The sequence below is a fragment of the Acromyrmex echinatior genome, chromosome 1 (genome assembly GCF_024713525.1).
Source record: "Acromyrmex echinatior isolate Ae372 chromosome 1, ASM2471352v2, whole genome shotgun sequence".
NCBI lineage: Eukaryota > Metazoa > Arthropoda > Insecta > Hymenoptera > Formicidae > Acromyrmex > Acromyrmex echinatior.
Window position 1 is genome coordinate 12,042,559 of NC_141852.1, and position 24,549 is coordinate 12,067,107.

Consider the following 24,549-nt stretch of genomic DNA (forward strand, 5'->3'; position numbering starts at 1 on the left):
AAAAATAAAACAGATAAAATATATAATGATCAATCAAAAATGTACAAAGTGATCTTTCTTTAGATCATCACTATCGGATTAAGTGTATATGTGTGTATGAATGTGATATCATACCTTCTCCATCAAAGTTTGCTGTATCTCCGATTTCAGTTCGAAATCTCCAAGTAATCGATCTATCGTATGCTTATAATGTTTGCCCTGTTCGATCAGCGCGGCCGTTCTCATTCTGTACATTTCTATTTCCCTATTTTTCTCTTCGACTACTTCCTTCGCCAATCTTAATTCGTTGTCCAATTTTGCCATACAATCGGCCCTTTCCTTTATAATAGCAGTACGGACTGCCACAGCATTCTCAATTTTCATATCTTCTCTTGCTTGCGCCAAAATTGCCTCATGATTTACAAGCTCAATAACATCTGTTCGCTGCAGGAAATAAAATTAACATTTTTATATTGTCTCATTTTTAATAATCGGAATAAACAAATTACTTACTTCGATCTTCTCTAAACTAGAATCGCTAGGACTCCTTTCCATGGTAGAAGCGGTCATAAGTTTGAAGCGGCTCCGAATAGTCTCTAATTCCGTTTTATATTCTATCTGCAATTTATCAGTTGCCTCTTTTACCATTCTCTCCTGATTGTTGCGCGCGGTGACCAGATTCTCCTCTAATTCTTGAATTCGCTTCTGGCATTGTGTCAATGAATTTGTTAAAGAAGTGATCTCGAGAAATCTCTCGTCATTCAATTTTTTCACGGCCTCTTCCTTATCTATGCGCGCTTGTTCTAGTACCCTCGAATAGTCCTCGAGTTGCTGATGTAAACGATCATGTAAGTTCCTCCTCTCAATTTGCTCGTCTTCCAATTTTTGATGCATCGTGGCTACCAGTCGCTCGTGTTCCGCCAATTCAGTTTCCCTTTCAAGAAGATTACGCTTGAGCGTGCAGATCTCTTCCTCACGACTCTGCATTAGCTTCTTAACATCCGCGATCTCGTACTCGTGCTCGATTGTCATTTCCTGTTCACGCTCCTGAAGACGTCGATCGTACTCTTGCGAGTGCAAGGACAATGCCACTCGAACGCGCTCCGTCATCTCGACGATGCCATTCTTGTCCTCGTTAGATTGATTTCGCAGAATCGCCAATTCATTCCGCACGGAACTGAGCTCCTCGCATACAACCGTTTTCATGGTCTTCAGGATAGAACGCAACCTTTCCACTTCCTCACGCGTATTACCGAGATTCTCCTGAAATGATGAGCACCAGAGATATTTCAATGAGTTATTTAAAAATCATATTTTGTGCAACGGATTGTCCTCGACTCTGAGTAAAATAGTCAAGGAGAATTCGTCAAGGAGATTAGTCAAGGGAAATTCCATTCTCTTTGTTAACTTTAAATCACGAATGCGTGTCCAATTTGCGCGGTATGCAAAATTGCAATCATTTCAATTTAGAAACAAATGTTTGTGTAAAAGCAATTGTGTGGATGAGTTCAATGGGTTCTGAAGGGATGTGTGACTCGAGGGATTGGGAAACGAGTGCGACGCCAGCTATCCTGTAAAAAATCAAGATGCACGCATATATATGTATACACGCGCGCGCGTGTCTATTATTGAGTGCCATAGTACTTGTGCAAACAGAAATCAGGGAGCACAAGAGATTCAGTTGAATTAGTTCGAACGTTACGGAACATAAGTCAAACAGTAATACATACCCACGTCACGAGATCTAATTTGCATATAGTCAATTCTAATCACTAACGAATATAAAGATATAATAACGGAAACACCTAGAAATTATAAAGAAAATTGTGAATCAACTACTAGTATGTTTAACAAAGTACCGAGCAATATTTTAGAGATATTTTGATGCGGAGAGGGCAGTGAGAGAGGAAAATATAAAGAAAGGTGAGAAGAAGAGAAAGAGAAAGTTGTACATTTTATAACATATTAATTTTAGAAAACGATGAATAATGATAAAGGCAGTACTTAACGGAACGTTTTACGGCTACGACTACAATAGTTGTTTGTTAGCGAGCTGTAAGTCGTCCAATACCTGAAGGAGGGACACGATAGCCTGATGCTGGCCGTCGGCGGGATGTTCGCTAAGGCTGCTCGGCAGAGATTCATCCATGTAAAATTCCGTACCCATGAAGTCGGTAGCACCTACACCGACGGAGGGACTGCTACCTCCGCTACCAGATAGCGGATGCTGATGTTGCTGATGCTGGCCGTCGCACATGACGGAGGACCGCAAGGAAGGAGGATTCGGACTCAGGGAATGTTGCTCCTCGAGCGGTATAGCGTCGCGATAATTCGAGAGACCGCTCACGCCTCTGCGAAGCAAACAACTGGAAGAATCGGCGGCGCCGTTCTCCACGCACTCGGTCAGCGGACTTAGCTGCACCGGACGCTCGCTCGTGGCGGATAGACTGGGAAATTGGAAAGAGCCGGGTTCGCTTGATGTAGTCGAACGTGTTGTTAAATCCGCGACTTTCGAGTTTAACGGGGAGACGTTAGTCGAGGTCGAGGAAGCGGGGGACACGCTTCGAGAGGCACCAACCTCCAATTGCTTCTGCCGTTTCTGTTTCGCCCCGTCGAACACACCAGGCTTGGTTACTTCCACGCCGGCTTGACCAATTTTCTCGAACTCCTCCGTATCAGTTTCGGATTCAAAATCGCCCCTGAAAATTGATACACGTGACGTTCGCGATTTGTATAATCCATCTGTATATAAATGGCAATATAACGGGTTATTAAGACTCACCTATCAGATAATAATGGCGCTCTAGTGCGTTCTTGTTCCTTTGCGGGAATATCGGTGCTCACTGATGTGGTGTCTTTCTCCTTGGTACCATCGGTGCTACCTTCGGTGAAGCTTTTCGATAAGAAGAATTGCGTTATGCTGCTCAAATCTGGCGTAGAAATTGTAAGCGCCAAATCCGGAAGCTGCGATCGCAATGACTCCATGTCGTCCGCGGTTAGCTATAGTTAAACATTAAGAATAAATTATTCATATATGTATACTTTAGTAATTAATAAAGTCTATCACAGATCTTACCTTAGGTAGCCCGTTGTCAAAAACAGAAGGTGCTTGCGTTGCAAAAGGCGGTGGTGTGTCCTCCAGACCTGGGAAGAGAGTGTTCAAGAAGTGGCCGTCAAATTTGCTCTGAAACTCTCGCCTACGTGCCAACTCCTCGCTATGAACAGTCAACAGTTGGCACGCCAAATTGCTTGCCCATACGAGAAAAGCTTGCGAGAAGGTGCGCCTTCTAACAACTTCAACCACCGCGCTTATGTACATCTGCGGAGCTAAGTGGATCTGTTGGAGCACCTCCAGATGCCGTCGCAACCGCTTCAGGCTCTCGTGATATATGATTAGCTTGTTGCCCACTTCCACCATCTTATTCTCCACGTACATGATCCACTTCAAGCGATGATAGATATTCACCGACAACTCTTCCTTCGCCTTGGTGCATCTGCGGCGGATATCGCGCAGCTGATTGTGATTTTGCAACATGACAAGCAATTGCCGCCGGTGAGAATTGCAAAGATCTGGCAGGACGCTCGCATCGCCTAAATTGCTCGCGCGATTCTGATTCTGCAGAAAACCTTGAGCAAGCTCGCCTTGCTCGTGGACAAGTCTCTTGGTCTGCACCATCAACTGTTCCAGAGCAAACAGCCTCTCGCCTAGGCCCTTAATCTCCTTCATATCTTGCTTATTAGCATTATCGACAGCCCCGTTCACTTCTGCCTTCAAAGCCTGCATCAATCGTTCATCGAACTGCTCCAGGCCACGCGAGCATTGCTCTGCCACTTGCTCTAGGCTGCTTTGATTGTCTTTCGCAGAGATCCATCGTAACAGACTTAGTACTTCCCCACTATCCTCCGATGCAGTTTCGGAAGTTTGACTCGGTTGATCATCCGGACTCAACAAGCCCTCGGCTTGAGCTCTCAAGGCCGGCAAAATTGGAATTTTTGCAAGAGTGCCGAGATCAGCGCTGAAGCTGCAATAAAATTTTGCATTCGTTTTTTTTCAAGCGTTACTTCGCTATTTAATAGAACGAAAAACATACATTTAAATGTTACTCTACTTCTGATTACTATTAATTAAAAAATTCAATTTATTACACATTAGAATGTTACAGACATTAAGTAGTCACTTATATTTGGCGAACAATAAACTTTGATGCGCATATTTTGAGATAAAATTAATACTAATTTAATTACTCATTAGCAATATAACCAATGATAATTGAAGCAGCTACGATTAAATATGGTAATCAAAAGCTGTGATAATTAAAACGTGACTTTAATGGTAATTATATTCCATTGTAATTAAAGTAATTATTAAGAGCAGAATTACACTATACATTTATGGTAGCTGCTACTCATAATTCATTACAAAAAATTTGCTTAATATCCCGTAACACATCCTAAGCCCATTAATCTGTACTCTCACTATTATTCAATCGAGCTTTGATCAGTTTGATAAAATCTACGAAAGAAAACCAGTCCCTAGCGCCATTAATCGTAACGTTCAATGCATCCTGTCAATTAAATTATCGCTCATAAATTATTGACTATTTTTGGAAGTATTATTGACTTTGTGCAAGTAATGCAAATAAAGACGAAATATTTTTTATAATTCTTCTCTAAACTCTCGCTTTATTTTCATTAAATTTTGTCATCATAAATCTTGCAAAAACCAATTCCGATAAATTCATCGATATCGAAAGAATATTGAAAACAAGAATAGAATTCCACGATATTTACACATCAATGAAATGAAACTGATATTTACACATCAATAGAACTGAGAAAATGAAATAAAATTGAGGAAAACGAAAAAAAGCATCGTACTTATCAAGGAGCTTCATGTGCTGCTGCCTCTCGGCGAGGTACAAGACGAAGGCTTGCTGGAACTGCTCGGCTCGTGATTGAAACATATGTGTGATGTCCTCAAGATTGGCGACCACCGCGGCCCAGCCTTGTTGCTGGAGATGCTGATCGTGAACCAGCCTCTCGCAGATCCTCGTCTGCTCACGCGCCAGCCCGCAACACTGCTGGGCTAAATGAGCACGTGCGCAAAGAGTCTGATAAGTGGCTGGCATCGCCAGTGAGGCATCGATCTGAGTCTGCAGGTCGACATCTGATAAACAAAAATCAAAATCAAAATAAATACTTGTTTTCGCAAATGTTATTTTGCTCTAGAATATAGTATTTTGACAAATTATAGGTAATACGAGAGTTACATGATAAATGGTTCTCTGAGCCTGTATTCTGTAACTTCTAAATGATACTAACGCTGTCGTAAAAAGTTACAGAACACACGCACTGAAGTATTTTTCTAATAATAATAAACCTACCAATGGTAACGAAAAAAAAAACGTATATTACATCTATTACATATATTGCAACATTGTATTCCTTTCGAAAATTGTACATCACATAAATTATAATATGACACCGAGAAAAGAACACAGAACAACAATATCTCTCTCTAGGAATGTGGATTAGAGAAAGTTATGTTTATCCCGTGTGCAACCTCAATTCTAACTTTAATAAAATGGTTCCTGCATCACCTTTAAGTGCTTGGACGAGAATCGATATACCTATAATCTTTTTGTGGCTGTCAGACGTCTGAAAACGCGTACAACTTGGCAATTCGTGACTAAATCTGAGAATTTAATGAGGTTCTATCTAGTTAGTGAAATACACACAAATAAGACACAAATGCTTTTCACCACAAACAGCTATGAATTTGAAGCTTGAAGTTGTCGATCGTATTACGAGCGTAACAAAAGCAACTAGGAAATGTATTCCTTTTACGTAAGGATGATGTTAACACGCGAATGTTAACGACGAGCTCGTAGCATCAGACAAAAACTATGTATCGGATCGAACCAAGTGGCAGGTGTATAATTGATCGGCGAGGCTCGCCAGAGAGCGTAATCTTGGCACGCGATGAAAATTCAAGGTCGCCATGACACATATCGCTTCAGCAACCTTACGTCACACTCTAGATTCAAGAGCCGAATTATGTACTTAATTTATGTTTCATGTACTTAATTAATTAATTCATGTGTGCGTGAAATCGCAGAAGAAAAAGGAAGGTCATTCGATGGGAAGAAGATGAGAATAGACTCAGTAAACGAAACAGTAAGGGAATAAATGACACAAAGGAAAGAAGTATGACATGGCATATATTGTATATCGTTGCATAAATTTACTGACATATTTTACATATCCTATCACGCCTATTTTAGGATATTTTACATATCCTATCATGCCCATTCCACAATGATAATGCATGTGCGACTCGATCTTTGTAAACCACACGCTGTCCAAGTGACCTTACTGATTTGCAAGTGCAAAATGTATCATCATTATGCGTGATCGAACAATCGGGGAGATGCCGCAATATCATCTTATTCGAAAGTCAAATGAATCGTCGGCAGATAATCGCAAAGAAGGAAGAAGTGTTACGGATGTAATCATTACGTTGCTTATCGCGACGATGATGCTCCACTTACAAAGCATACTACAGATGCATATATACACGTGAATTAAGAAACACTGTGAAAATTTTTTATCGAAACTGTAAATCTGAATTTACGATAACCTTTGGCAGAAATAATTATTTCTTACACATGTATCCATTTTTATCTTCTCTTTGCATTACGTGTTTTCACGATTTGTTAAAAAGATTAGGAAAAATGCATAATGCGCTCTTTGATCTCAGATCGTCACGAAGCAGAAAGTCTCCTTATGATTTTACTCTGTCCGCTTGCATCATTCATACTGAGAATCTAGATAGAATCTTTTTTATTGTGAGACACGTCGACCATTATATGTACAGAGGATAGACAAAATAATACAAATACCTATATAGAAAATTGGACGGCTCTCTTAAGTCCAATATTAGACATATGTTTTATAGAATTATGGATTTGTTACAATTGACTGTTAAGAGCTTAATTATCAATTATATGGGCATTAACGATTATTATTCTACCGTTCTGTTGAATCATTAAATCGTTCATTTAATAACATCTTATAAAAAATTGCGAGCGATTTTATCATGTAAGAAATTAAAATTTACATTATAATTAGATTTTTATTGTTTTTATCATTATAATAATATCAGAATGTACCACATTTTTTAATTTAATTGTTAGATAAACGTTGAAAATAATTTCATAGAGGTTGAAACATACGTTCTTGTTTTGTTAGTTTGTATCTAATTATTGGTCAATATAATAGCATTAAATATCCAGTTTGATTCTTATTTTGTATAATTTATTGTATAATAATAATTTTATTTATTTTATTATAAATAAGAGATCTATCTTTTTTTTTTACTTTGAATATATTCTATTTCTATTCTTATTAGAATAGAGTCATAGAATGCTTTTGAATAATTATCAATGGAATGTTATACTATACTTTTAATAGAACAACATTAATAGAGGTTGACCATCATTTGCTTTATTTGCTTTTAATACACATTCTATTCTTGTTGAAATAGTCACACAATACTTGAACAGTTGTCAATGGAATAACAAATATAAATAAAATAAGATTCCTCAATATTCAACAAATTAAAGAACAAATATGTAGGGAAGTACAGAATTAGTATTTAGTGCGCAAATATAAGAATAAAAATTCAATCTATATTAATAAACTATATCTTCAATTTTGTACGCGTTTCGACGTACTTCATGTCATTCTCAACGAATTAAACAAATTATTACGCTCTCATGTACGCCGTGCAATTCTGGTGCCAATCATCCACCTCACTAAAGATTCCTATTTGTTCCATCGGAGTTAAATGATTAGATAAAACAAGAGAACTTCATGAGGTAGACTATAATAAAGAGAGAGTACGGATAATCACTCATCAAATTGCAACAGACTTGTACATTCACATCCTGTAGTCAACACAATGTACATTACAAACAAATATAAAACTAATCAATCAAAAGAACTGTACTTTTAACTATTCTATTAATAAAACATCTTTCAATTATAAATTATTATATAAATTGCTTATATGAATGATATTAAAGAAAATTTTGAAATTGCTCACTGTTTTGTAAAACTTCAACGTCTTTCTTGACCAATGCAATCGCCTGATTTAAATATCATAGAATCATTTGTAGTTTTGAAGGACAGAGGAAGAAAAGTAAATTTCCTCCTTCAATATTTTTTAGTAATGAGATGTTCTTTTAAATATAAAAGAACGGTATAACATTACACTGTAGTAGTTATTACATTATTCAAGCATCAAACTCTTCTAACAAAGATAGAATCTGTATTAAAGACAAATGTAAATTGCCGTATAAAAAACAAAGGTAAACCTTTTATTACTATAAAAAAAAAAAAAAAACAAGTAATATATTTCCCAGGCTCATATTATTTTGTCTATTCCCAGTAGATATTAATTTTATATTAATTTATACACGCGCGCTTTTGCAATGAATATTTTATTTCTGTTTCTCGAGAATATAAAATAATCAGTAATAACATTTAAAAATAAAAATATATTTCTCTCTTCCGATTAGAGTATTATGTGCCGTTATCTCGCATTTCTTTACGTGATATAACAAATCGGTAATCTGTGCAGAAACTTAACAGAAACTCGCGAACGAGAGTAGCGCGTACAAAAACATATTTTTCTTCACCATAATCTACTTCAGAGTACATAATCGACTACACGTTGTTCCTCTTGCTGAGGCGTTCCTTCAACTTTCACGGAGGAGATAATTGAGTCGCGAGAGATTATTCGCGACAATAAACATTATTGTGAAAAAAAGCACGGTGAAGCACTGGAATATAACGTGGCGTAAATTACCGGTTGTTGAACCAACAATCTTCATTATTTTATACGTATGGAAAATTTTTCTTAATCTGAACGTTTCTCATTCCCTCTCCCCCTCTCCCCCTCTCCTTCTCCTCCCTCTCCCTTTTTTCTTCCTATCAGTCTTTCTCTTGCTGAAATTATTATAATACAGTAAAGAAAGAATGGACATCCCTGAGTCTGAGACATCGACAAAATTGTGATAAAGCAGCGATATAAGGTATATTTACATCTATAGGTCTGATGCGGGTATACCGCATACGTCATTTCATCGATCGTATCTTTTATAGAGCGCGGCTAAACGAAAGTTTGCGTGTAACACGCGTAGTTCCAAGCTAGGGTCGTGGAAACCTGCATTACGCTGAGACGCAGCTTCGTAATGGCTTTTAATATGTTCAGCATGCGGGGAGGCTTTCCGGATTCTGTCGATTTTTACACGACAATTTTTCCATCCGGTAGACTCCGGTAGAACATTAAACTGGAGCCTCCTTTAAGTACAGATACTAATTGCTTATTTGCGATCTCAGAAGAATATTAAAGAGTACATCTCATGCCTCTATCTCGCGCTCGTTATCTCGACAGAGTCTCGATGCATCGAAGGCTACCAAGTCCGCGACCTCGTTCGCACGGTAATTGCACGCGCGGTGCGGTTGGGCCAAAATAAAAAAAAAAAAATCGGACGCGATGACTCGTGACGAGAAGCAATAACACCGGTATAATTGAAACGCGGAGAAATCGTGTTAAAGGCACGTTAGATAGTTGCAGACGTCACACAGTTTCGGGAAGTCCAATCTAACAATCGGAAAGTTTCTTTCGAAAAATGCTAATGCACAAGACGAATAAAAGCATCGATATTATTCGTGTTTATATCTAGGCGCGCCTAAAATCGCATCGAACCCATCTATAGCGTTCTCCTTTCAACAATATCTATTGTCGATACCTAAAGGAGTGCCGCTTACGGCACTTCAAGCGTTTCAGCATCAGGATAGAAGCATTCGGATAGAATAAACGGCAAGTCCGTGAAATAGAATGAATACGTAGCACTTTTGAGGATACGAAATATAATATTAATGTCGTTCCACTTTCCCATTGGTAATTGTTTCTTCCTTTCGTGAAAAGGTAGAGTACTCAATGATGGTACGAATGACAACACGATTGCAGAAAACGAAACGTTTTCGAGAGCAAACTACTTCTTTTTCTTTCTGTCTCCCTCATCTTGGTATCCTCTTTCCATGGGATCAGCTCCGTCGCTCGATTCGCAACCGGTGCGAATCCGGATGACTCTCGCGCACTTCGCGGAATCTCGAAAGAGTCGCCATTAAAGTACGAAACAAAGCCATCGGCGAGGCTCGGCCTCGTTCACACGATAATTGCAGGTTACGCTCTGGCCAAGCGATACACGGAAAATCGCATGGTTGCGTCGACCATTGCCGGGTTCCCGTGAATAAAAACCGCCATGGAGTCGCGAACCGTGTACCACCCCAAGTGTGAGTGTTCGCTAGCAATAAGAAAGTGCATTACCATTCTAATCTACTCGGAGGTTCTACCAAACCGATCTTTAACTTTCACCCGCGTTCCATCGCGTGGCAAAAAGGACGTATTAATTTTCCTTCGTATAGAATTTTTCCTTAATTAACAGAACAGTTTATCGCGAAGATAAATCAAATTATGAAGCACGATGGTGATATAAAAATGCGAATAAATCTCAAGACAAATGAAAAACGAAGTAAAGAATAAACCGATATATAAAAGAAATAAAAAGAGAAATAAAATGTAAATAGAATGTGTGTATATATACTCGTATATATATATATATATAAAGGAAAAAAGAAAATGTAAAAATATCTCAACCAATTTGGTGCTAATATTTCTTTCTTTCGAGAACTGTTCAAGATTTCTTGCAAGAATTATTTATTTGACTCAATACGCAAGGAGCTACTTCTTTATAACTTGCAAATTTTTAATATTTCGATATTTTCGCTAAAGAAAAGATTTAAAAATCATCAGACAAGCTGATAATTGGATTTAAATTTACAGAATGATATACGCAAAATAATCAGCTGATCGCAGCTGCAACTCGCACGTTCCGCATCTCAACTCGGTTCCAGCCGAGTGTTAGTAGCCTAGATGACCAAGGGAAGTATGCTTATCAAACTATTATAATGATTATACCACGCAATCCGGGGACATCAAAGGACTCGCCGCAACGTTACAAAAGCCTTACCGAGCGCGTAGGCCGATCTGTCGTAACACGCAGGAAATAAGAACCTAAGAACTACAGTCTACAATGACTGTGTTCAGCAAAAGAAGTAACTTTGCAACTGTTGAAAAATTCTTGAATATGATTGGTTTACATATAATATTTAGATTCAGTAAAAACTAAGAGCAAGACCATATTAAAGAATTTTATAATAGCTGCAAAGTTGCTTTTTCTGCTAAACGCAGCTAATATAACACGTTGCACATGCATACGTACATACACATGAAACGGTTACGACACGCAAAACAATTACAACACATAGAAATAGCAGGTACTCGTGTTGCGAGTATGTATTTATCAAGAAAGTGCACCAAGTCGTTTTCACGGTAACTACTGGTCGCACAATCGAGTAATCGAAGATAATCAAATTACGATTATCTTCGAAAATTAACGTGCATTCTAGCTGCACGTAACGTGACGCGTAACGAAATATTTGATTTATTTAAAACATATGATGTTGTATATAACCTTCACTCTAATAATAATGATTTGAATAAAAAGAATTTCCTGAAAATGATGACGGTTGAGCAAAAATTTTATTTTATAGCAACCCTGCATAATTACAGAAGATATAAGTTAGCTCCGCACGCAATATCTACCGTTTTATGAGATTATATTTCGTGAAACTGCACACGAATATTAGTAGTTATTATGAGAAAAAGCTCAGCAACGATATGAGTACGGTTATTAAATATTTATACGTAATTACAGCTCGTGCAATTCGGAAGTATGAATCTGTTGGCCAACGTCTATAATACAGTTTCAAAGATATATCTGGAATAAGAGTGATGTTAGCTTTATCCTTGTGATCATATTCATGCGTTATGTTCGTCAAACATAACTCTATGTAATTACAGAATATGTTAGAACTTACTTTATACAATGTATGTATGTACGACGATCATATAAAATTAAACTGTAAATGCAAATCATTCAGCAACAGGCATTTGTAACGTGATCAGCGATACCAAGATTCCTGTGTGTCATTAATCTTAAACGAGACACACGTATGACTTCTTATGACACGTACTACTATCTCGTAATGTTAAAGTTCTGATAAGCCGACGTTGTCACTTGCACGTATGTTTACTTACCGGAGTGTTCACTTCAGCAAATGGCCTGGCGCAATAGTCTGTTACAATTGTAAACTTACAATTACAATTAATAGTCGTACAGTATTTAAAAAAAGGCTTAAAAAACAGATGCATATAATGTTAAAAAATAGACAAAAATAGACATGTGCAGCTCTACACACAGAAAAATACATATCGTATTCAAATAATAAGTATTTAATTTGAATATTTATGTATTTCAAATGTATATCCAAATCTAACATAAGTTAATTACAAGCATCAAATTTATTCAAAAATATATTATGAATTCCAGTTCAAACTTACTTATAATTTTAATACTCAAAATTATTAAATTTAAACAAAGCAAATTCGATTTGCTTAGTGTATAAATCGCTTTTTCGATAAAATATTACAATATTCTTTAAAAAAAAAAGAAAAATTCTTATTTTAAGTATACAATAATAAGTATTTTCCGAAAGAAGATATTAATTAGAGCTATTTTTCAGCTAAAATAAAAACAGTTCCTACTTTTAGCATCCTCTCCTTTCTAATAAGTTTATCTTAAGACTATTATCACGAAAATATTCTCTGTTTTAGATAACCGTTACTTAAAAGAAAAAGGTAAACTGAATAAATCACTTTTCTTGACAGTAAAATGATATCTTCTTGTGTATAAATTAGTGTATAAACTCCTTAAGATATGAATAATTTATTTTACTGTTTTCATTTACGAAACCAAAAATTTATCGTATTATGACGCACATATGTCTCGCCGACACATTCTAATGTTTTTAACGTTCCAGCGTTATCGGTGCACTGAACGTCTACTTTAGAAACTAGGGCAGAGTTATCTGCTTATATACACTTCTAAATTCTTCCGTCCCTTTTTTTCGATCACTCTGTACGGCAATCTCGATAGGATGCAATGTAATATATTTTATGCAGCGTAATATATTTTACACAACGTAATATATTTTATGCGCGCGAGCATACACACACATAAAGTATCGTCGAGCCGTACTCGTTACAACAATGTATGCGATTACGGTAATCTCCGTGTATGTACATATGATCGAGTACGCGTGTATGCTGTATTATTGCTTTCCGCGGTTCTGTCCGAGGTCTCGCTATGTCAGAGGTTTCCATCGACCGTCTCTCGACCAAGTCAGACCAACCCGAGAACGTTTCCTGACGTGTTTTCGTGCTTTATTGCTTCGACCAATTCTCGGGCATTACTTCAGCAATTTCGCCCTTAAGTCGGCACGCGATTCCTTTACAATATTAACGATATCTATTTAAGTTTTGCTGATTATTGTGTCATTATTAATTAATTTAACAAGAAAGTATATATGTGAAATAATATCATTAACACACAATTGCATTCTTTGTAGAAGTTAACTTTCTCGCATGTATTGTAGAATGTTATAAGTCAATTCTCTATTAATTTTTAAATTGTAATTTTACATCTTGTTTAAAACAGGAGATAACAAGGTGTAATTATCGTGAGAAAAACTCGCTTCTGTATCGTTGAATCAAAAACAGCGAAAATGAAATTCTTTCAAACATTTCTTGATGAATGTAAGATAGCTGTGGAATAATTATAAAAATAATTAATAAAATAATTTTTCAATTTTTTACTGCACGGAAAAAACGATTTTGCTAAAGAATCTAAAAGTTTAGTTTAGAAACAGATCTGAAAATAATTTTGTTGAATAGAAATTATTATGTAGAACGTTTAAAAACTGAATGTCAAAACTTTTTACAGCATTTCTTATCGTGCTTGAAATTCCTATTATTGTAAAAAAAATTATTTTCAGATCCATATTTAGATTCTTCAGCAAAATTGCCCTTTCTGTGTGCAGTATATTACAATTTCGGAGACATCAGAGGGTAAAAGGAGATAAATAATATACTCCGATATATTTCTTTGTCTCGCTAGCCGTTTAGAACGTTTCCCTGGAAGCCGGGCATGAAAAATCGCCCCGTGTGGTAACCTAACGAACCCCTAGCTACGGTATCGACTTTATATGCACATGCACTTGGCACACGCGCGTATGCAGGGTGAAAACGTAATAGCTTGGGTCACGGTGACTCGGAGCAACTGTTCTCGGGTTTAACTTCGGTCCCGAGACCTGAAGATCCAATGTCGCGCGCGCGCGAAGTAAATTTTGTAACTGACTGCGAATCGTTCTGTTTTCGGAATATAAAAAAATGAAGATAAAGTACACTACGTCGTCGATATTCACATGGGAAATCCGCTTACTTTCGAATGCCATTACCAAGTTTTGTGCAGTGCTGCGGAACTTTCTGTTCACCGTGTTATTACCGATGCGACGTAGCACCCGTTCCCAGCGGCTAACATTTTTCTTTTTACTCATTGATCATTGATCAATCCATTTTATCTCAAGCTGTATTGCGTGATTTCCACCAGATCGTAAACTCTGAATGCTATCTCCGAGTGTTACTGTTTTCGCATCGGTTCGATGCGAATGTATCTCCTTGCAACTCGATAGTAGGTCTAACTTTTTGCAGTGCCGAGATATTACGTATCACAAACGATGTACTACATGTCGCATGGTTATTAAAAAAGGAAAACTTACCGCGTCATAGTATAATTACAATATAAGTATCTTTAGGAATATATTTATGGACACCAGGAAAATAAGTGTTTCAATAAGGCTTGTAACGACATAAACTCACAAGACATAGACGCAAGATACGTCGAACGTATCGATTATATCGTTACTATTGAAAAAATCCTTGATTATAAATATCTTATAATTCAACGTAAATATTTTCCATAGACGTAATAAGAATAGATTGCGCATTCCTATAAAGTTATCACTATCGATTTAGAAAGAATGAAGTAGCTTGAATCATAGCTTTTTCTCTTTGAAATATCAAGGTAAAGGGAGATAAATTTGAAAAAAAAAAACGCTGCTGAAATGATTCAATTCTTTTTAAAGGAGCACAGATGCTAAAATCGGAAAATGCGCAATTTATATATATCCATTACGTCTGATATTATTCATCACCGTCTGTTTCTTGTTACTTTTCATAATTCAGTCTGATACTGTTCGATCTTGCAACTTTATGAAAATTTTTTTCCAACTCAGAAATAATTGATAATGCGAAGAAAATTTGTATTGGTTTTTTTGTGATAAAACTTTGATCAAGGTCACCTCGTGGTAAATCGAAGATCGCAGGTAACTCGAAGGTGAGATAGTAACAGTCTCGTAAAAATATCGCGGAATACTAAAGATACATTTCGAGGCAAATGCAATTTCGTGTCGTATCTCATGTCCGCGAACGAGATTCAACTGACTGTAGAATCGGAATCAATTGGATTTAATGGCAAGGAAAAAAATCATTACTCGGACTACTTAATGCCCTGAATTGATGTACGAGTAAGAGAGACTCTTCAGATATATCCGTATTGAACGATACATCGTACAATGTTAAAAGTACGAATGAACAAAGTATTAAAATCTTCTTTGTTTCAACCGAAAATCGATTACTCATCATTGAAGAAATAGCCGGTATGCTCAGCGTTAAACAGTCACATTTAGCATCTACATCAATACTTTCGTCATGTTTAGCATTCTTCACTGAAGATCAATGAAGACACCCTCTTTGGCATCCCTAATCAGCTGACAATTCCAACGTCATGTCGTTATCTTCGATTCCCGATAAACAGTTCTATTCGCGACGTTCCAAAACAACTGAACGATTCAATGTCGTCATTCAAAAGGGACATTCAAAATCCTGAGCTTAATTTAATTTTCGATGCTTTCGAAATTTTTAACACCCCACGATATCGATATTCTTTTAGTGTAGAAGCGAATGTAATGACTTAGGTACTATTATTTAATTCATTTAAGGTTCATAACGTTGATAGACTAAAGCTGTAGTGATAGAAATTCAGATCTTCCATTCGTTGGTTCTGTAAATCTTGTAGACTCGTAAATGTCGCACTTCTTGAGTTACCTTTGCCTGTACGCGTCGTAATTCAATCGACCGTAGAAGTACGTCCGCCATAATTCAACGAATGTCTTACAGCTCTTTAGAGAAAGACGAGTGGACTCTACTATATCGCACGGAAAAAGCCTCCGTGATCGACTGAATTATAATAATACTACTTCGGGCGGCTCGCCGCGGCTTCGGGAAGCGTCACTGATTGACTATTTTTGCGACTCCGCGGAAAAGCGTCACGCTGCGTGCTGAACGGCCTAGTTTCGCGTTCTATGCAACGGGAACTCGACGCTCTCGATGTCACGTCGCGTGAGATGTGCGCGCGCGCACGAATAGAGAATCAGATGGTTATCCTGTGGATAACAAAATCAGGTCGAACGGTTGATCGCAAGCTTCGTTAACAACGCGGCGGATCAAAAGTCCCATGACGACGACGTCTATGACCCGGCGGAGTTTTCACGACGACGCGACATGGAGATTCTATCGGATGAATAATACGCTCGTTGTCGTTCTACATTCTAATGCCAATTAGCAGTCTAACGGGGGGGGGGGGGAAGTCCCGGAATCAAGTCCTTCCCATACCTCTCATTATCTTATACTGGATCGTCGTGCTGGACGTGATGTTAGCATCGGTATACACGAAGGTGTAATTAATCTTTTGTATGATTATTGCAGCTGTGTGATCGTTACAAAAGAGGAACACGGATTTATTGAAGAAAACACAAAAATAATTGTAATCAACAAAATACATTTATTAGTAAGTTGCATTTGTAGTCGCATGTAACGATTTTTATGCTATTATGCAGAGCGAGTCATGTATATTATTCTTCGATCTTGACTCACGTTAAATGTTACTATAAAATAATACTATAAAGATTTAATTGCGAAAATTTTGAGACTTATTATGTTATTTACATACATACGTGAAATATGAAAATCATTTTTTTTTAGATATTTCTTTACGTGAGTATCGTTAAAGTATTTCTCTCCTCTTCTCGATCAATAATTATAAATATAATGTGATAATTCAACAATAAAAATTTATCAGTACACTAAAAAAAAAGAGAACTCTAATAATTACGATATCTTAAATAAAATAAATTCAATCAATATAATTTTCTGTTTCTAAATATAAATAAAAATAATTTTCCTTTCTTAAATACTTGGTCAATATTACCAAACATAATATAACCTATCAATGATTTGATAATCATTACTAAATATTTAGAAAAGGAAAATTTTTACAGTTATATGTACATTAACTGAATACCGATTGAAAATTGTTTCACTCAACATTCAGTAGCTATTACCAGACTTTTTTAAATGTATAATTTATACGAAAGCTGCTGATTTAAATTCTTGTTCTTGGAAAAAGTTGTTGATCTAAAAGTACTTAAATCGCTAGATATCTCGTGTCGATGGTGTGTATTGCGGGGGGCGTGATTTGCGGTCAAATCACGAACGTCTAGAAGTATGACTAACCGCAAAAAGTATTCGTACTTGCTAAATCATAGCTCGCACCTCGATCATACGATCGATCATACGATCAGGGAGAAAGAGAGAACGAGCGTGGTAATGAAGCGAGTCGGGGACACGCGGCACTCTAACGGGACAAAACAAACAAGAGAATGACTAAAAGAAAATATAAAATAGGACATCGCGCAACTGACCGAGCCTAACTAAACTCTCGGGAATTAAGGATAACGGGATGAGATCAGAAGCACATTTCTATCTATATAGAAAGAGCACATCGCGTATTTTCTTAATTTTCTCCATCGCGATATCGAAATAAAAAAAAAATACATGACGTATATTAAAATTTAATATTCTTGGATATAAACCTCGATAACCATAAATATTTCAACGCTGATATCACTTTTTTCTTCTACGAGAAAATCAGCGATAAGAATCTTACGCCGATGCCATCCTTTCAACACGACTCTCCTAGAGATGAATCGCGCGATGTGATGGAAATTTTCGTCCTCGTTGAGCAAATTAATCATCCATGTTCGCAGTGCTGACCGAATTAAACCGTGAGAATCTAATGATACGTTATACGGATATTTCGAACGAATTATCACCTTTATATGAAAAGAACCGGTTCGTACCGAAAGAACAAGCTCGTATATAAATATTGCCGCACGTACAAGTTATTATAATAGATATCGATTAACGTACAAAAACGTGATCGTTTATCAGTACGACACGTCATCAGTAACGATACGTTTCTTCTGGCACGATTATAAAACGAGAAATTTTAATTCTAATAATTTTGTTCTCATAAGTAAGGTACACTTCGCTGTAATAAAATACCTTCCGATTAATATAATCCGTATTAATTCCGTAATTGCGCAAGTTGGCGTTATTAGGAAATTATCGTCTACATTTCATACGATAAAAGGGTGAAGAAAAAGAAGCTACTCACCGGAACCGTAATCTATACTCGGCGTGGGCGGGAGGCTGCTTTCAATGGCGGCCTTGCTGAACAGATAAATCGGATTTGTGTCGGTTCCAGCCGAGTAAGAGCACACGCGTGCATTTGGTTCCAAGCATTCGCCTCCGCTCATAAGCAGCACCTGATGCGCCGCTACCACACCGCATTCCCTCTCGATCGCCTCCATCAGCTGACTGACACTGCACAGAAAAGCCAATTACGCATGAGCGATCGCTGAATAAAATTTACACTTGGATATTACGGAACAAAGATTTTTCGTTCGTCAATTTTTCCTCGAACATTTCCTGGAAGGTTCAAAATGTATCGTTCATTCCTAAAATAGCAAGCAATTATCGATACTTAAGCACTTCCATTATCCACAACGATTATGATAATAAAAAGTAAAAAAAGAATGCAAAATATAATAGATACTGAAATTTTTTAATTTTTTAATGTATATTTTTTAATGTACGTATAAAAAAAGATATTAAGATAAAAGATAGTTATTAAGAAAGATGTTAAGATACACAAATAATAAACTATAAGATCAGATAAAAATAATATTCAGAATACATATATACAGATATAGATAGATGAAATATTTGTACAGTTAAGTGATACTAAACATGAAATGCCTTTTCCCGATGTCGATAAATAAAAACATCGAAAATATCTTTTTCTCAATCTCTTCCTCCACGTTAAAGCCGGGAAAGTCTCTTCCGCTTCAATAAATCAAGGGCGATATCACGCCTTTAGGCAAGAAAGAAGCATTACTCGATTCAAAGACGGTTAGGCTGATTACGACCTAATTTCCGTAAAGAACTCATACTGCAATCGTAATTACCGGATGGTGCGTTTCCATTGCCGGATGCAATGCAATAACGAAGAAATAATGAGAGTAAAAAGACGATTGGGCGTGTATTGTGAGGGCTTTAATACGATAGAACGATGATTGCCGTAATAATGCCAGACGAGATAGATGCACTCGCGTAAGGACAATCGCGGGATCTCACTTGTTATCTGACGTTACGTGATGAAGGATTGCTATTAATTCTTGAAACAGATGGACGTACCTGGTTCAAGTACAGTGGCAGTACGTGTGCCTCGAAAATTTGCATGCGTAATAATTAAACTGCCAGCACTCTGTCAATCACGTACAGCTCGAGTGCACTGTGATGTGCAAAAAACATCAAGAGGCGGAAAAGAAAGAAAAAAAGAAAAGGAAAAAAAAAGGAAAGATAAAAACTGAGATAATTATATATGCGTGCGGAGCGCGTTGCGTAATAGCGCGTAATGTTACTCTTATAAATTTTATCTATCGTGATAATTTTTCATTTTCGACGCTTAACTATCGCAATTCTTTTTCGCTTCGATCGTTTATCGCGAACGCTTCTCACATATTGTGATCGATACGTGTTCTGTATTTTACGACGTTTTAAAGGAGATCTTAAAGACTCGACTTGTTCGGAATACAACAGTCTTTAAACGACGTTTAAAAGGAATCGGAGCGATACGTTGGAGATTGTTAACACTCTGTGCAAGGTTAACTAACGGTTAAGGATGCTGCTTTTTTGCAGTGAAGAGAGACGAGGAAATGCACGACGTATTAATTAAGTATAAGAGAACGTGTTCGCAGTTACACTAACATTAATAAAATGTGAATATACGAATGCAATTATCGATTGTTACAGGCTGTGTGCCGATTCGATTTGTCAGATTTGAAACACAATCATAAACTGAAATCGACGATCAATTAATTCAATTATGAGACCATTATTTCAGTTTACGATTGGATTTCAAATCCGACAAACCGAATCGGCGTATAGAAATAATAATTGTATTTGTATATCAATTCACATATGTGAATATTATTGGGTCATTTAAAAAGTATCCGCGGTTTTTTCATTTAAAAATTGAACAAAAAACCGCGGATACTTTTTAAATGACCTAATATTAACAAGTCCATGGAAATGTCCTTCTTTAATAAGCTTTTTTTAATAAGCTTTAAATTTGTTTTCTAGACAAAAATAAGAGATATACTTTTAAGGGATGCAACCTTGGGTGCAATACATTTAAACAAAATCGTTTTTTTTTTTTTTTCGAAGCGAATTCGTCGGAACTGCAAAAGATAGAAAAAAATGTTTTCAATAAAAGTTAAATGATTTGAAAAATACTTTATAGTAACAATTAAACAAATTTTAAATAAAAAAATGTTTATTTATCAAATATAAAAATTAAAAGTTTTTTTTAATTATAATTATTAAGTACTTTTAAAACCATTCAACTTTTATTTCTAACATTTTTTTTTATCTCTTATAGTTTCGACAATATTTGCTTCAAAAGACAATAACCAATTTTCTTCAAAGAAAATGCAAAGCGTGATTGGGCACTTTTAAAAAATGCGTGTCCCTTATTGTCCAGATAACGACATATTCATAAAAATTGAAGGGAAACCCTTGGGTTTCCCTTATGAGCATCAAGACAGAAAATCGCCTTCTCTTTTATTTCTGTTTAAACATTTTATTAATTAAATATTAACTAAAACAGACCATTTTCGGTCTATTTCACTTAACATTAATTAATAAAAATTTGTCACGATTATTTCACTCGTAGATTTACGATGACAAATTAACCGCCTTTCACAACCCGGCTCGTAACTGTCGTAAGATCTTCAATCGTGCGGAGCGTCTCTATGAAGAAAAAAAAAAACGACCGACGTTCCCAGTGGAACGCGATGTGCCATTCGTTACGCAATTCGCGCTCAGTTTTCGTTTTCTCAGCGAAAATTGAATCGACCGAAGTGTCGAGCGGCGAGTGATTTAAAGATTTAAAGAATAAGATGAGAAGAAACGTCGGAATTAAAGATATGAGATGCTGGCGCAGCATCACTGATCAAAAGCGCCTCGCGCGTCTGCAACGGGAAAACGTAAGTCGAGCGCGGAATTATCGCCAGTCACTCGTGGTCGACGAGCTACCAGCTGACTACGAGCACGTTCAACCGCCGCGCCTCGCCGCGTCTCGAGACTGCGTGTCGTCGTTGGTTACGCACGTCACGTTACGACACGGCGCGGCGCGGCTCATATTTCGTGCACGCGACGGCGCTCATCGTCGCGATTTCTTCAAGATATCGGCTTTACGAGAAAATGAAGAAGGATGAGAAAAAGAAAACGAAGGGAGAAAGAGGGAATCCTTTTAAAATAAATTAACGGTTATATATTATTTGCGTGTTAATAGGCGTCCTTATAACGAGCCTAGATGATGCGCATTATTCGTTGAAGATCGTCCAAACTCGAAGAAGTGCGATATTTTTAGACTTTCATCGTTCAAAGTCACCTTTCTTGGAAACGAGATCTCTTGTGAAAAAAAAAAAAATTTGTTTTCCGAAAAGGAAAACGGGACACTTTTGATTAAACGAGTGTCAAGTGACAAAAACGTATTATTAATTATTATACTGAAGTAAAGCTCTGTGCACAATGGAAGATATATTAAGAACAGAAATAAACATTAGATTAAATATTAAATATTAGATAAAATATAAATATTAAATTAAATATTAAATTAAATATAAATACTAAATTAAATATTAAGTTAAATATTAGAAATAAAAAAAATCAGGAAATATGAATGTGGAAACGTAACTTAACGCGAATAATGGATGCAAATATGTAATACCTTATTTGTATCCATTGTACGTTACATTTAATCTCTATTCTTAATCTTTTTGTTTGGAATATTTAATATTTATTCCTAATATTTCTTCCATTATGCGCAAGGTCAAATAGAGAATAAATATTATTATGTTATACGTGTATAAGTGCGTCGTAATAATTTCAAATGGACTTCAATGTTTCATCATGTTTATGATTGCGAGGGCTACATGTATTTTACATGAATTTTCGAGATGTGTTTACGTGGGAAGAATACCAAGAGCGCGAGTATACTTTGCATCGACTCACGTTGAATGCGAAGTTGGCTCGCATGATTTTCACTCGCACGGTGCGCAGATAGTTCTTATCGACTAACGTAAACAAAGCGAAGGTAATCGAGCGAGATATGAACAATGACCGTCGGTTTTGCAGACGTTACTGTTGATGCTAGAAATTGCCTAGTGCAGTATTTAATTGCAATGTTGTTCAAGCTCAATGTTATTCTCGCTTAAATCGCAACTGTCATTACTAAACAAACACAGAGAATAAAAGCACAAATCGGAATGGAGGCGCCCTCGCGAATTGACACAGATCGTTAATTGTTGGCGACGAGCGAGGCCGATGACCGCCACTATCTTAACCTTTAATACGCACGATTGTATTCATTCGTGTCCAGTACATTTTTTCTTCGAAAAACTAAGCGCATTAAATAATTAGTTATAACATTTATACATAGTTTGTTAAATACAATCATATAAATACTTTCAAAAAATATCAAAGTATATGTATGTATGAATCACTTAGCTCGGTTCCATAAATGTTTTAGATTAACTTAATCTTGATCTCCTTCTAATTCTTAATTAAACCGACATTAAAATTAATCTTATATTCGTGAAGACCCTAATAATTTTAATTTGTATATATTTTTTTTTTTAAATGATGAAGATTAACCGAGACAAGAATGACCTATCATGTGTAGCGAAGAACCAGAAAATCATCGTGTGAAATTTATCCGAGAAACGAGCGTTCCAATGTAATGAAGAGAATGATAGAGCATAAGATAAAAAATCGTGGTTTTTTTTACAAAACGAAACGTAAAAGTACAGTTTATTATGATAAATACAATCTGAAATTTATGACGCGCCAATTTAGATTACACGAGATTGCATTGTGCTTCGATTACGCAATCGCCCTCGTAAAACGTCGTCAAACGTCGTTGACAATTTTTTACTCAATTGACACTCTGACGTCACGTCACTCGAATATGAAGAGAGCCTTGTAATCCGTCGCTTCCCTTAGAAGCTGCGCATTAAAAGCTTGGCCGAGTTTATTTGACGACGCGATTCGACACAATGTAGAACGCGCCTCGAGCCAAATGATATATGTATTTTCAGTGCCCGCGTCAGAGCCGCGAGCGTGTTTCTCGAAAGCGCAGAAGTTTTCCACGAGGGAACATGGAACGAGTTACCGATGCATTTACCGCGTCGATACGATGTCTCCATCCGCAACTGAAGGTCGTCATACGATAAACCGATGCGTAGAAATTGTAATTCCCCCGCTCAGCAGTTGATCTTCATCAACGTAGATAAACGATCGTAATAAATGGGATAAGCCTTTCTTTTTACCGACAGTTTCCTGTCTTCTCTTAAAAATGAACGCAAGAGCGATCGCCATCAAGTTAATTACCATTCACGATATCGATATAAATAATTGTATGCTGTACAAAAGGGACTTCAATTTTTGTAGTTTCAGCACGTTAAAAGGCTTCTTTAAAATGATCGACAGAATAAAAATGCAAAACAGTTCCTTGCGTATGATATAATGCACTTAATATAAAATTCTTCACATCCTTCCGTATCAGTTTGCATAAAATAACGATATTATAATTAATGGTGAGAAGCTTTGCTCAATTAAAATGTCAGCTGCTTCTACTCTTGCAAATATCTTGATTCTTGCTGAATTTATAATGCAAAGTGTTCCGGAATTCGCTGTTATTATTATTTTAATAACAAATCGTTTGTTCTTTTTAATTTATTAAAATTTGTTCGCTGGGGATGAGTCAAAGGAGAGTCGAAATAATAACTGATACATGCGACTCTATGTATATGTCGTTAATTAAAGCTAATTTTTTTTATTAAGTTGATTGCGCTTTGTGATCCGCGCTGATTCCTATAGGTTCGTTTTTTATTTTATTTGCTTAATATAACGAATATTTCGAATTAATGTTAAATTATCGTGAAAATATTATCCGAGGTTTAATATTCATCAAATATGAAAGTTTCTGCGTTATATTTATATTCGACGAA

The 24,549-nt window shown here is 36.4% G+C and overlaps 1 protein-coding gene across 2 annotated transcripts in view; it reads right to left on the reverse strand.

Annotated features, from left to right (window-relative positions):
• The window catches only part of Atg17 (autophagy-related 17), a 35,297-nt gene that overhangs the window by 5,364 nt on the left and 5,384 nt on the right, over positions 1-24,549 (reverse strand). Inside the window, exons 2-8 of one of the 2 annotated variants that reach the window (XM_011057322.2) lie at positions 18,588-18,796; positions 4,858-5,146; positions 3,056-4,001; positions 2,762-2,979; positions 2,558-2,678; positions 493-1,242; positions 115-423 (exon numbers count right to left, since the gene is read on the reverse strand). In XM_011057322.2, coding sequence (XP_011055624.1) covers positions 115-423; positions 493-1,242; positions 2,558-2,678; positions 2,762-2,979; positions 3,056-4,001; positions 4,858-5,146; positions 18,588-18,796 — 2,842 coding nt within the window. Of the gene's footprint in view, positions 1-114; positions 424-492; positions 1,243-2,050; positions 2,679-2,761; positions 2,980-3,055; positions 4,002-4,857; positions 5,147-18,587; positions 18,797-24,549 lie in introns of both variants that reach the window. The other variant, XM_087414353.1, reaches the window with a different exon arrangement.